The following is a 15367-nucleotide window of genomic DNA, read 5'->3' on the forward strand; positions in this document are numbered from 1 at the left end:
ATTCGGATAAGACATCCTCGCCGGAGCTGCGATTTCTGTCGAAAGCTAATTCGTCAGTGAATAGATTGCACCCGTTGCATAGGCCACCCGTAGATCGCAGTGACATTATCGGAACGGTGAGGAGATTAACCGAGTCCCCATCACCAGCTTTGCGTATCACTTAACACGGTAAATATATATAATAATCTTATATATATACTTCTTGTTTATATATAATATATAATAATATCTTATATGTATATTTTCTTCACATTATACCTATTATATCATCTTTTATTTCCGCTTAAACGTACTTCTGCACTTGCGCTATTTATACTATTTACAAGGTATCCTTCCAATTTTTTTTTTTTTTTTTTGCTTCTTACATCGTAGTCCCCGAAGTGTTCGTTACACACCCTTTCATTTCGAATATAATTAATTAATGTCGCGCGACGGCGCGACGATGTCGAAGCACACGCCTGATTTTTATCTTCGTGTCGTTTTCTCGCACGGTCGAGATCTCAAGCAGCATCACGCGATCCTCGACGAACTCGCGCCATTTCTCCTCTACTCGCCATCTCCGTATCCCAATTTGCCAGGTACTACGCGTCCGGTACCCTACTTTATACGAAATGCGTTTTAACGCGGCTAAGGTACGTCCGTGTAAAAAGTACGAAATTATTTTTCTAAACCCTCAAGGTTTCATTCCCCTCGAGGGAACGCGCGCGCGCGCGCGTGTGTGTGTGTGTCGTCACACCTTATTCGCAATACTTGGTAATTCCACTTTGATAAACGACTCGATCGATTCGCCATCGAGCGTACATGAGTATTTTTCTTCCACCTTCACTTACACACCCTATTCTTTTTCTTTTTTTGTATCGACGCGCTTCGATACACTAGACAGATACAGCATATGCGCCGATCGTTGCTATTTTTTATCGTGTTCGTTCGAGATTGTTCAACGAGCTGGCGTGCATCGGAAGAAACACAAGCGAGGTCGCCTTTCGTGTCGCGAACTTGGAACCGAATGAGGTAGCGTTGCGACCGCGAAGAACAAAACGGAAGGCGCGAGACGCGTCAACGCGATGGACGAATTATTTTTTAAACAATCTAACGTGCGTTGAGGATGCCTCGTGCGTTCCATGTGCTTTTTCGCGTTCACGCTCTTTCGTTGGTATACCATGCAAGAAAACAACGATGTTTTTTTAACCAAAAAACGCTTCGTTCATGCACCTATATGTGTTATATTACCGGTAGGTATTCACTTGTTTTCTCGCATAAGTAATCAGTCAATTTATAAATTATTATATCGCTTCGTTAGATTTGCTTTAAACGCTTAACCTCCATTTAAGTATAGCTGCTCTGTTGGGTTCGGTTAGTGGACGTTGAGGACGAGATCGCGCGCGGATCGCCGTTTCCTCTTCGCGAAGTGGGTCTCGTCGAGTTTGAACTATCTCTCCGTTACAGTCTCCGAGTAAACGATCGCCTTCGTTCTCTGCACGTCGGCCATTCTATTTTATACAACACTGTAGTATCGTAAATACGACAGGATTTAGTCTAGAGTGTAGGCCTTAGTTTAGTGTAGTTTTGAAAATGAATAAAAAAACGGTTTGGTACCAATGTGATAAGGGACGGAGTTTGGTGCATACTAAAACTTATTGTTAGTTGCGGACATTTTTGACAATAAAGCAACGGTGAAACATCTCTGTCTTCTTGGGGACAAGTTTTACGGTGAGTCATGTGTTGGTGTAAATTGAAAGGGTTCTCCCTTCCAACCATCCTCGTAAAAACAAGGTGAGGGTGGACCTTAGCTCGTTTACAAGTGATCAAAGTAATCTTGAAAACTTTTAAACGTCCCTGTGCATTGGTCTAACTATATTTTTGTAACTAACAGGGTGCCATGGTACTGGACCGCCATGTTGGTAGAAGAGGAGAACTGTACAGCTGGCGCCCTCAAAGGCACAAGAACCGTCTTTACTATGTGGTTGATGCCAAATAACTCAGAATTGAAATTAAAGAAATCACGAAAAGAGAAATAAAGGGAAAAGAATTTGTCAATAGGAAGGGGAATTTGTCGTAGTTAAGGTTAGTGGTCAAGTACTTAAGATAGCCGCCAAAGACTGAAGTTTAATTGGAAGAGATGGACAGCGTTGAAACTCTGATTAAAGCTGCCCATAGTCTTTCGAAAGAAATGAAGAAACGAACGGAGGGCTCTCCCTGATAGATGTTCAGGACGGTTGCCTTTCTTTTCGTAGAGACTCTAAAAAAGTGTTGTAATTGTGTTGTGTCATTTGTACTTTGCGTTGACTATATCCTGCGGAGGACTCCACGGTACAACAGTATATAGTACATTTAACGAGAGATCAGTTGCGCAGAATGGCCGACGTGCGACGATCCGAAGGGATCGACGTTATCCCGATCTCTAAAATACAGGTACATTTGTTAGCATCGTGGGCCAGAACACCGAGTGCATTTCTTCGAACGTATTTCCATCCGCTAACTTGTTTAAATTCATTTTTAGTATCCAGGAACGAGCATGCTCTTAACTCTTCGGTAACGAACACCTCGATGGAAATATGTTCGATCAGCAGCGTCTCTTGTTCACGATGTCAGGACGTATCTAGACTCCTCGACGAAGACTGCGGGCAATCCGTGCGAATTTACGCGCATGGCTCTGTGTATACAGACTTAAGCACCAGGGTGTAATCGTCCTAGCACCATATCGACTTTTTTATGTACGAAATGTGTAGATGTATTCGTGTGTACGTATAGTCGGCGTGTGTGTCTGTTTTTCTGTGTACGTATGTATGTATATAATATAGGCCACGGCGGTTACGTCTTATGTGTGGTAAGTGTGAACCATGAATGTGTGAAAAGCGTATGGTATTAATTGATCATCGCCTGGTTAGTGTCTTTCTAATCCACAGGGAAAACATCGATCGATGGAAACTCCCACATTTCGATTAGTTGTGGCGAACAACGTCGAGACATCGCCGAAGAGTTCTCAACGCCAGCCGGCTAGGCAAGCGATACCATTCGTCTATTCGATACACTATGTGATTCGCGAATGAAAGCCAGAAGGAACGATGGCGCTTTTCTCCTCTAATATAGCACGTAAATCAGAAATTTTCATTTTCGTTGTTGTTTGGAAAAACTTGAAGAGTAGTAGGCTACATTCTGTACTCGTCTACCGTATCGCCGGCTCGGGGGCGTGAACGTTGAAAGCTCTGAGACTTTTTACTTTCTCTCTTTCTCCCTTTCGCTCTTTCGCTCTCTCGCTTTCATTCTCTCTCTCTCTCTCTCTCTCTCTCCCTGTCTGACGTGCCGGTGGCGACATTTCGAGCGACTCGGGAACTCATACGTGTGCCGCTGAATTCGCAGGTGCAGCTGCAAAAACAGATCGTTTCGATGTAATATGCTTCTGTTCGCTCGAGGTGGTCGTTGATGATCCGAAGGAGTACCAGAACTCATGTTGCGCGTTAAATAAAAAATATAAATCTTTGAATGTTTTTCAAACGAATAATACAAATATACAATATGCAAAAAACATAAACAGTTAAAAATAAATTCTAATACGTTTGATAAAATCGAATAATTACATTAGATGAAATTACGAAACGTAACATATTATATTATCAACAGATATCTTTGAAACAACGCGAGCTCGGGTACTCGTACGGTATGAAAATTGTAATCACCTCTTTATTTGCTTTTTTCTTTCAATTCGAAATCGTTTTCCAATGTCCCACGAATCCCGTGCATCGACTGCACCTGCGAGTACCAGCGTACCCGACGCGTACCCCTCTCCCTCAGGGAGTAGAGCCATGGTGGGTAATCGATCGGTGCGTAATTGACAGAAACGGTAACGAATAAGAAAAAGAAGACCTCCCGTGTTGAATCGCCGACCAGGCGTTGCGCACTCGAGAGGGGGCGACTACACGTCGCGATCGTCTCTGCATCCCGGCCCTACGAATCAAGGTGATGCGCTTTATTTGCTTTGCGGCATTAGCGGATAAAAATCGATGAGATGACTCAACGATGTCAAAATCGGGGGCTATGATCCAACACACATTAACGACTCGTGCGTACTGCTGGTACTGCCAGTACTGACGCAGACACCGCCTACGTTGCTGCTGGCACAGCTACCACTAGCTGACGTTAGGTGCTGTTGTTGATGCTGATGGTGTTGTTGGTGTTGCTGATGTTGTTGCTCCTGTGCCGTCGTACTCCTTAGAATATCGTCTGCAGACAGGGGTGTCAACTTCCATCCAGGCATGAAATCTAGGTCTAGGTCCGGACCAATATCTACGTCTAGTAACTCGTTGTTATTCAGTGGATCCAAAGGCGACTGACTCGAGAGAGATAACACGCTCCCCCAGTTGATCGAACGACTATCGTCGCTGTCACCGATACCAGAATCGGCGTCGGTTTCGTTCGAAGACGTTGGCGGCATCGGGAATGGAGTTAACCTACCCTGCTCAGGAGGTTGAAGTTGAGCAATCGGGGCCGGTATAACCGGCTCCATAGGCGGTGGACTTCTGTCCCTCTCCATTTCGCGTTCCAAGTGCCTCAATGTATTGCAGATGAGAACCGATCGATGAAGGCTGGGATCTGGAAACTGACGATACCTCGCCAGTTTGCACATAGAGATATTCAGAACGGCCAATCGCCTTTGTCTGTAACAGGCTCTACCTCGTCGGCACCAACTCGACCTCGAGCCTTCGCAGCACCTCTCGTTCGCCCGGTAACTCGAGCCAAGCTCCAGATAACTTTTCCCATTTTCTTCCCGCCGTATCGTTGGCGGTTCGTAATGGTGAGGTGCTCCCCATTGCGGTTGAGGCCTCGATAGCTGACTGTAACCGTTGTTACCGACCGGACTGCTCGGTCCGCGTTGGTGATGATAATAATGTTGCGGATGATGATGCAAGTGCGCTACCGTGGACGACGGTGGCGCTGATGTTGGCGTCGATGACTGCTGCTGCTGCTGTTGTTGTTGTTGCTGCTGCTGCTGCTGTTGCTGTTGCTGCTGCTGCTGTGACGCCTGATGTTGTTGCTGCTGCTGCTGTTGCTGTTGTTGTTGTTGTTGCTGCTGCTGCTGCTGCTGCTGCTGTTGCTGCTGCTGCTGCTGCTGCTGCTGCTGTTGTTGTTGTTGTTGTTGCTGCTGCTGCTGCTGCTGCTGCTGCTGCTGCTGTTGAGGACTTGTCGATGTCGGCTGACAAGGATTTGTCTGCAGGCAGGGGGAATTTACTTCCATATCATAATAAGATGCCGACGTTTGACTCAACGGGGGCGTATAACTGTCTTCCATCGCCCACCAGCTACCCTCCACCCGGCCTAACTTCGATGGGCTTTCGCCCATGTCCATGTCGAACTCCATGCAGCCCACACCTCCCTCCAGTTTACGTTTTCCTGCCGTGGCCTGCAGACCCATCATTGCACAACTCTGGAAACGAAACAAACATAAATGTTAGTTTTTTTGTATTTCTCAACTTTCAAAATGGGAAATACACATCTTCAGGAAGAATGCAGGATGAAGCAACCGTCTGTCAAAAATATTTTCATTCTCATTTTGAAATGAAATTTCATCGTATAGATAAGAAATAGTGTGGGCAATAAACTAAAAATTTTTGCTAAATGACGGTTTAGCAATATGTCCACAAAAGACCTTGCCGTGTCTCGATACTCTGTTACAAGCAGGAGAGTAGGCAAAACGTCGTGACTCAGAGGGTCGGATCGCTGACAGACGTTGGAGAATGACGTCACGTATCTCCCTACCCTAGCCTGGAAGAAGTCATCGTAGGAATGGATGATCGAGTGTGCATGGCAGAGAAGGGGGGCACAAATGACGAGGGGAACAGAGGAGTGTTGTTACTCATGGGTTTAATCAGCAAGCATGCGGGCCCCTTGTGAAATATTTTACGTTTTATCTTTCTCCCTGTCTTCGCTTTCCCTTTTCTTTTTTCCTTTACGTTTATTCTAATTGTAAGATTCTCGCAGAATTTTCGGAAAAATTATATCATTTTGAATTTCATGTTTATATCATCAGAATTATATCATCCTCGCGTACCAATCCTTATAACACATTTCGGCTTTATTGAATACAACCGGAGAAACAATTCAATGATGTTAAATTAATTATTCGGACAAATCTATATAAAAGATGGCGAAAAGAAACAAGCGGGATTAGATAAAATTTGAAAGGGGACAGAAATTTGACTGAAAACCTCTGACGGCGTTATAGTTGATCAAACGACCGAGAGATGTCACCAGCGACATATTCGTCGTTCTGTCGAATCCACGTGGTCTGCACATGACGTTTGATTTCATAAAAAAGAAGGAAAAACAGAAATGGTGGGAATGGAGGCGCGAAGAGCTACGGGTAGGAAATGCACGGTGGCGTTAACGTCATTTAACAGATAATCGATGCGTTACGTTGTTCAGCCAATACAAAGTCGAAGAACAACGTGTGCAAGTGACTAAGGAGGGGAAAAAAGTTCCGAGGAAACGAGCAATGCCATCGGAGACGATACCACGCGCTCGCGATACCCAGCGTGGCAAACAAGCGAAGCGATTTGCCGCTTCGATTCAATCGTACAATGTTTAACAAACATTTATAATTAAATGTCAGTAACAAGGAATTACCCTACCTACTGAGACAAGAAAGTAAATTATCTTTTTGTTAAAATAACTTCATCAGAGACTTTCAGAGAGCGGAAGAGAGGCTTTCTTAGAAACAATTTACAGATTTCTAGGAGTAACTAGTTGCTGCGGAGGCAGCAACAACAGCAGCCAACGACTCAATCTCGACACGACAGTGTACATCCGCCGCGGCGGCCTACTTGGAATACGACTAGCTCGCGAAGGTTCTCCATCCAACAGGGTCGACCAGTCCCGGAGCTCTTCGAGAGACAATTCGAAGAATCGCGGGGAAAACAATAACGGACCGCGTCCACAAGCTTGATTTCGCCTTTCCATCACAGTGAAAACTCGATTTTCTTGGGAAAGTAGTTGTTTTTCCATAGATCGATGCTTTCTCGATTCTTTCCCTTATTTGAAACGATGAACCGATTACAGTATTTAAAATATTTATGTCACAAATTGTTTAACATCTTCATGAGAAATATCATATTTTTATTCGCAGGTATCTATTTTATCAACCGGGTAACCCAGAATGTCAACGGATTCCATTTTCCTAAGTCTAATATTTGAAAATGGCTACCGCCCACCCTAGAAAGGTGCGTGAGACGACTTTAGTAAACTCGCACGAGAATTCACGAGATGACCTTATGAGCGGTATTTACACGAAACATAGCCCATGCACTTGTTGAATCGAGACAGCCACCGGGTGGTTGCTGCGGGGGTTGCCGCGTAAAGGATCAGCCGTGTATGACAGAAATCCAGGACTCTTAATTGCCCATAAATCAAACTCAAGAGAAGAGTGCTCTTTCCTTTCGCAAAATCTTCGAGAGTTGCTGTTTATACTACTCGCACCTTCGATCTGATCGTGAGAGAATCTTTTAAATCTCAGCTGATTTTTTTAATACTTTGAATTTTTGTTTCACATTTTGAAGCAACACTGGTTGCTTCAAACGTGTAAGTACTTATGTATTTCCTCTACAAGAATGCCACCTGACGGAGAATTTCGCAGTTAATTTATAAGGGGGGATTTATTTCGAGGTTAATAAGATAAAAGCGTGTCCAAAATAGTACTCACTAATTTTGAGATCAAAATTATTACTATATTTTAAATATTTAAAAATAAATTTGTCATAAAATCATATTAAAAAATGTTAATTATTTTCAATGGTAAGTCATGAAATAGTGAACATTATATTTTAAACCTATTTATAGATAAAATAATAGGAAGAACGTTAAAAAAAGATTTTATAAATAAATTCTCCCTTAAGCCAGGATTACAGTCACGAATGTGGGTCAATGGAATAAACGTGAGAGAAGTACTACTAGAACTAGTAGAAAAGATTCATGACGGCTGTGCTCGCAATAAGATAATGTTCACCGCGTGAAGCTCATCTAAACAGACTAACAGTATACACGCTAAAAATTTGATAAAAATCAGCTTTATACGTCATTCTACATAAAGTAAGAAGTTGATTTGGAATTAATAAAGAGCTTATATAAAATGAGAAATCAAAAGAAATTAATGCCATTTCAATGCATGAACGATGACTATGTCGTCTATTAATCAAAAAAATTCATAGAAATGTTTCCTTAAACGATACTCTGCAAATGAAACGTCGCTTCCAAACTGTACAAATAATTTTATCTGAAGCGAATTCAATTCTGATTCGTTAGCTGAGCAGTAGCGAACACAGAAAACGCGGGAGGAGAATCAAAAGTAGAGAAGGTTTGTGGTGGATCCGGCTATGCCTGACGATGAGGTAATGTTTGCTACACCAGTCAAAGCTATCTAGTCAGCCAAGGAACGAACACACACGAAGCCGTGCTCGAGCCAGTTGGAGCCCCGTAGATAAAACCAGCCAATGTATGGCGTCGTACATTCTTAAGCTACATACATACATATATGCGTGTATGCTAGAGACATACGCGAATATGTTGGGGCCGGTTATAAGATTGAATACTCAAACTCCATTTTTTAACTACGAGTTCTAAAAAATAATAAAAAACAATATTTAAAAATATAATCCTTCAGAGGTTAGTTCAATAACTCAGTCGTACCAACATAAGAATATGTTCTACTTAATCGGATTCAAAGTTGTGTGAAAAAAAGTTTAATACAAAATAAGTATTAAATGAAAAGAATGAGATAAATTAAACGCCACGAGCAAAGTCGACGCGTGAAATAACTTGGCAATATTATCTCAACGTCTTTACTTGAGACGAGGTATCGGCGGTACTAACGAAAGAAACAACGATCGTTAACACGATTCGTGGGTCGGGAAATTTTATTTTATACTAAACTCGCGACTACGGTGGAACAACCGAGTTGGTATTTCTGTGAATTTTCTGCGTTGTTCAAGCACCGTAAGAATGATATCGAGGCGACGTCGGTGGTGTCGACGCTAGGCAGTCATGACAACATGACGTCAACCGGCCGTGTGTTATTTTCGAAAGGGGACTCGAGCGACGCGACGCCTGTCGGTGAGATCGCCAACTATGAAAAACAGCTCAACAACCGCGTCTCCGCGTGCTATAATACGCTATCGGGCCAAGAAATAACAACGCGCACGATACAACGTACTTACATACAGCGTTCAAGATTATCGAGCGCAATTCCGTCAGGAATATTTCAAATAAATGAGAAATCAGCGAACGTTCTCACGAATGGAATATTTTTTTCTCTCCGTAAATTATTTTTCTCTTACACCCAACGCGAACATTATCGTCTCAATTCATGTCTTTTATTCAATCTATCAATTACGGAACAATATCATATTTATAAGTATGATATTCTGGATAACTTTCCTTGAAAAAATAATCATATGATTCGAAATAGGGGAAATTAAATTAATTAAAATAATAAAGATTCTGTCTATAAAATCCAAGTATGTATCTACTTCGGAATCGTTCGTACGAGGAAATTTTTCGAAATCAACCGTTTCCCGTTTGGCCATGAATTATGCAATCGTCGAATTTCGTGATGTGGTGCAATATCGTCACCGAGCCACGTAATTTCATCGAATCAAACTCGTGAATTTCGCGACTTACGATCCTGGAAGAAGCTGACTGAACATGCTTGCTTTAATGGTGTAAAGTCCGCGGCAGATTAGCGGCGCGCTATCTCCTCGAACGGATAAGATTGTCGGGGAGCAGTCGGTTAGACTTGGGCTTCAAGGACTCGCGAATTATACTCGTCGTCATTAACTTTGAAAAGATGCCGCCATGTTTTTTTAATATTCAAAATTCTATTTGAAAAAAAAAAAAACAAAAAAAAACAAAAAAATAAATGTCTTTCATGTTTAAAAAATAATTAAAGCATAGCTATCTATGGATTCAAGTCCAATTTCAGATCTGATCCTCCCAAACACCTAATATTATGATTTTTCATAAGTATAAATATATATCTTTTAAAAATTTTAACATGATACTATGAATTATCAATGAAATGGAATGATACACAAATTGGTTTTTATTTAAAATACGTATGTAGGTGGTATAGAAAACTACCCTTAGATCGAAAGTCAAGGGAAAAAGAAGAATATCATCGTATATCTACTATATCGCGTGTCAAGAAACGAAAAGCTGAAAGTCAGTATCGCGCCTAATGAAACAGGCCACGCGAGGGGGTCAGTTTACGACCTTTAAACGGAAAAAAAGAAACACGAGAGCCGGTGACCTACACAAGGTTATTGAAAATCATCAAAAAAAAAAAAGCAACGAGTAAGCATTTTCTTTCCCGAATATGATCGTAGACGAATGAATTTCTACTTTAGCAACGTGCGCGATGATAAAAGAAGCTGCACATACATAGGGACAGAGGATAGAAACTACCCCTAACGAACGCATCACTGCACTCAATCATCGACGAGCTTCGTGTACCTTTGAATATAAAATCACAAAACTTGTGTATCTGTGAAATAGTTGTGAATTTTATTTATGGGGAACCGGAAGTGAAAAGAATATTTGGAGTCTCGACAAATAATATAAAACATTAACTCAAGATTATTATATTAATAATTAATCCAACTATACGTAGTTCATCAATCCGTAATTAAAAAATTAGTTCCAAAAAAGATGGTAGCGTTATACCTCGGCAAAAACACACAACTTCGTAGATTCCCATACCGATGGTTGACCCAGTTTATACACCATGTAGCATAACATTTGCAACCACGAAAATACGAGTACTTGTATGCCACTGGGTATTTGTATGCCACGCGCAAACCCTCGCGCAATAAATGCATCGCACATGGTCGCGTATAATGTATGTACACTAGCGAGAATCCTGCATCTTCATATCCCTGGATCCTTTTGTGTAAACGTACATATCGCTCATGTACAACTTTCGCGATAAATACACTACCCTACGTATGTATGTACCATATATGTATGTATACCAGCGGAGGTGAATCTACGCGTACTGGTCGGTCCTACATTAGGGGATGAATAAAGGAAAGTCTCGAAAAACGGAGGGTTGCTTACTCGAGCAATTCTACTGTCAAATGCTTAGTGCTTAATTTTAACATCGTTTTTCACTTAAAATTACTGATAAATATTTTTCTCTTATCTATAATATTGCCCTGAGTGATAAAACTGCACTGCCACGAGTGCAACGTTTGAGAACCACTGGTACGTAATCTAGTAGGACGGACGGCATCTGTGGTGCCCTGAACGAAGGGGTCTCGCCGCACCCTGAGCACTCATCGAGGGAAACAGAGACGGGAGAGAATAGAGAGCGGATGAGAGGGGTGGAAAATTGGGAAGAACCGGGAAAAGAACGAGCAGAGACGGAAATGTAGTTGGCTTCTTAACGTCGCATCGCGTCGCGTCGCGTCGCGTCGACTCGTTGAAATAAAGAGATCGACAACGAAGACGGAATATTTCAGCCCTTCGTACTGTATCATGGGCTCTGCTATAATTGGTATGAGAAAGTGACGGATGCCAGTAGATTGTGTCAAAAGGCACGGAACATCCGTTTTCTCTCTTACTCTCCATTGCCCTTCTATTTTTTTTATTCGTCAGGGAATAACTTTTTAAGAGGTACGAAGAGCAGCGAATCAATTTGGAGAGTTTAATGCGTTTGCTCGCGTTGGAAACGCGTCCATGGTTTAACGAGAATCGTTTGCTCCGCCGTATTTTCATCACTTTTCTTTTTTGGAAATGAAGGTACTATCCATGTTTTAGGTTGTCATTATATTAAATGACTGACTTCGAAACATTAAGAGTCTGATGTGATTTGATACGATTGCAATTTATTTCCTATTTTCTTTATTAGTTAAGTGAAAATCAGAAAAATATAAATGTGAATTTAAATAATAATAAGTACCTATATATTTAACGATTAACCCATGGACGGCGAACCACGAAGAGAGTTCCAATTTTAAACCAAAACCAAAGTTTGTATCCTAAAATTATCGAAAGTGGCAGCAAACGTTCACCTGACACCACTTTTTTATCGTTGCTCAATTTTTGTTATAATAACAAAAAAGATTGTTCACTTTCGTGGAAGCCGACTCGCACAGCTGTAAACACGCACGTGCACGCACACGTGGGTGGTTACCTTTGTCATATGGGAAGAAAGCCGTATAAGGGGTGGCGAAAAAAGAGGGACCATATGGCAGACAACGGACAGCACCCCTTGTGTGTGGGAGTTTCGACAGGGACACACGAGTCGCTCTCCCTTTCTCATGCATTTTTTTTTTTTTCGCCCATGGCGGGCTTTTTTAACGCGGCATCTTCTCGCTTACACACGTGCACAGAATGCACCAACCCCCGACAATGGAAGGGGAGAAATTTCGCGGACGCGTGGACGTTCGAATCGATTAATGAAAATTGAATCGAGAGAGTAGGTCATTGACGTAACTAGGTAAGGGTCAGGATGTGGATCTGACCCTCATTAAATTGTGGACTGGCCACAATCCACCTATACTTGATCAAAAGTTAACAAAATTTGAAGAAATATAATTGTAAATGGAAAAATGTAAATGGAAACGACAGTAGATACTCGATATCTATTTCTAATAGAATCCAGAGGATTCGGCTTCTCTAAAAAGACAAAAATTCCGGTTACGCCGATGGAGTGCAGAGAATTCTTTTCGTTTTGTTCCTAATAAATTTTATCGGCATCGATGGGGCTTGACCAATCGGTCAGGCTACAAGCCGAGAGGAACGGTGCAATTATCCGGGATCGTTTTTCCCGCGATTCTTCGCGAAAAACGAAGCGGGTGACGCGTACCTACTTATACGTGTCACGTGTGTGACATGCCCCCGTCACCGTTCCAGGGACGTTCATTTACTACCTACCAATTTTTATATTAAAACTTGATTTAAAATAAAATCAGTTATAATTAGTAACAAGTTATTTTTTTATTTTAAATTTTAGAAAGATCGCAAAATGCAAAATACTGATGTTATCAGTTCAGAGCGCGCCGCGGTTAAAGGGTTGAACTTGAAAAGAATTCGTGTTGTTGAAATTCTTGCAATAATTAGACGAGGTGATAGATGAAGGGTGAGAAGGGAAAGGGAAAGGGAAAGAAAGAGGAAGCGTGAAACAGGAGGCGCGACATGGTTGGAACCTGTTCGCGGTGACGAGTGGGCGCAGGCTGAAGTTTACGAGATGGCCATCGTAGGATCAAGTCAAAGAAGGAGAGAATAAGATGGTTACAGCGTGTCGCAGGTGCCTCCGCCAGCCACGCTAAATAATACACATGCGACTGTGCCGTGCATTCGCAAGTGCAACCGTGCTGACGAGTGGGTCGGTCGCAAGCAAGGTGCATTCGGCGCGAGTGGCAAACAGGTAGTTTTCATGCGATTAATTCTATGGTTATGTGTGCGACCCACTGCATTAACAGTTACATTAACCCTAGTAGAGATACTAAAGAAGGGTTCGTCGTCGAGTCTACCACTTTAAAAAGTTATTTATTTTCACTTATATGTATGTATATATGTTCATGATGAGCATTAAATATTAAATTTTTCAATACAAGAATTAATGCTCGTATCAAATTAAAATCCTTTATCTCCATCGACTTTAATCAATCTCAAAAGGCTTTCTACCCATCATTTACTTGCGTTGTATGTTATACAAAACATCATAAAAGCTCTGATAAACGTTCACCAACAAGTAAATTACAGAAAAATTGGTAATAATATGTATGTATACCTATGTAGGTCGATATTTGCCGTGAAGCAGCCTCTGAAACCATGTATCGACGTTGTTAATATTGGTGCTCTAGGAAGTATCGTTGTGTCGCGTCGAGGATTCCATTTACGATCAGCAAGTACCACCTGATCCTTTAATCGATTCGATTCGATTCGACTCGACTCGACTCGACTCAACTCGACTCGATCATCGTTTCATCGATGATCGTAAATTCTCCATTGTACAATACTTGAAAAATACTTGGGGTATTTATAAATGCCAAATGATGACATACAAAATAATATTTAAATAATAGAGATAATATTATAAAATTAGTGACAGTATTATAATATTTTCAACGCCAATAATATTAATTACTCTCATAACATGTGAAGGGGTATAAGTATTTTTCATTCATTCAAGTAAATCTTAATTTTTAATAAATTTTTCATATTCAAGTACAATACTTCATTGTTTCTATCATGTAAGAATAATACACAAGGCTAAAACCCAGTTTGTCGGTGTTGCAAGAAATGACAACTGTGGTATTTCCGTACAAAAGTCAGTGACGAAAGTAAACGAATACACGTCTGCGATAAGATACTCTTGAATTCAGATCGAGTCATTGTCACTTATCTATCCAGTCACCGAGATACCTGTATAGCTGGCTAACCGATCGATAAAACAATTTCGTTATACAATTTCGAACGAACGAAAGCTCAATCAAGAGCGCATAGTACAGGGTGTTTGTTGAACCTGTTGCTGCCCATCGACTTACATATTTTCTGTCATAACCTAACCCTTCGGAAATTTAAGTACATTAATTATGAATTCAATTTCAAAATAGAATTAAATACATATTTGATTTGTAATGTGATTAACTTTTGGAATACGAATACCAAAGTCATACATATGTGGACCCATGCTAAGAAAAAAATGAACCAAGGCTCTCCTTAAACACTTCTAAGCCCTTCTCTATTATCAATATTAAAATCAAAATATTAATAAAAATTAATATTATAAAAATATTATTTATTACATTCATAGGGCGAATACCAACACCTTTATTAACTTAAAAAATCCGCCTATTACGTGTTACGGAATTTATGATTCACCTTTTCAGTATAGGCTACCCCGTTCTCGTTACATAGAACACAGTAAGAAATTTCCAAAAAATGCGTCTACTAGGGGAACGTCCGGGGCCCTTTTACAGATGACCCGATACCTGGGACCCAGGTAGAAAACGCTGATCGCCTTCGTTGCACGTGGCCCAAGGGATGGCTCGACGTGGTCTTGACAAGGGTCGGACGCGTCGGGCCACATCAGGGGAATCCTTTGAAAGGTTCCTTTCGACCTGGCCCGCAGTATAGCAGTGACTCTCATCGTCAATGTTTACTTCGGTAGACCGTCCATTGACGCAGAGCCACTTGGATGATTGATAATTTGAGATCGCTATGCGGGTTTGTTTCTTTTTTCGATCTTTACCAGCAATCTGCTCACCTCGCCGCGCCGCGCCGCGCCGCGCCGCCAAGAGTTTCTTAACCTTTTACGTGGATGGAGAATAGGGATCACTTTCCCAAAAATTATTGATCCTTTTTGCCAGAGGGA

The 15367-nt window shown here is 41.4% G+C and overlaps 1 protein-coding gene across 1 annotated transcript in view; it reads right to left on the reverse strand.

Moving 5' to 3' along the window:
* Window positions 1–318: 318 nt before the first annotated feature.
* Window positions 319–15367, reverse strand: part of LOC114876040 (putative uncharacterized protein DDB_G0268364) — a 38638-nt gene continuing 23589 nt past the window's right edge. The window contains exons 2-3 of the mRNA XM_029187048.2: window positions 5026–5422; window positions 319–4971 (exon numbers count right to left, since the gene is read on the reverse strand). Coding sequence (XP_029042881.1) covers window positions 4034–4971; window positions 5026–5422 — 1335 coding nt within the window. The 3' untranslated portion in view covers window positions 319–4033. The remainder of the gene's footprint in view (window positions 4972–5025; window positions 5423–15367) is intronic.

Source organism: Osmia bicornis, chromosome 15, assembly GCF_907164935.1.
Source record: "Osmia bicornis bicornis chromosome 15, iOsmBic2.1, whole genome shotgun sequence".
Taxonomy (NCBI): Eukaryota; Metazoa; Arthropoda; class Insecta; order Hymenoptera; family Megachilidae; genus Osmia; species Osmia bicornis.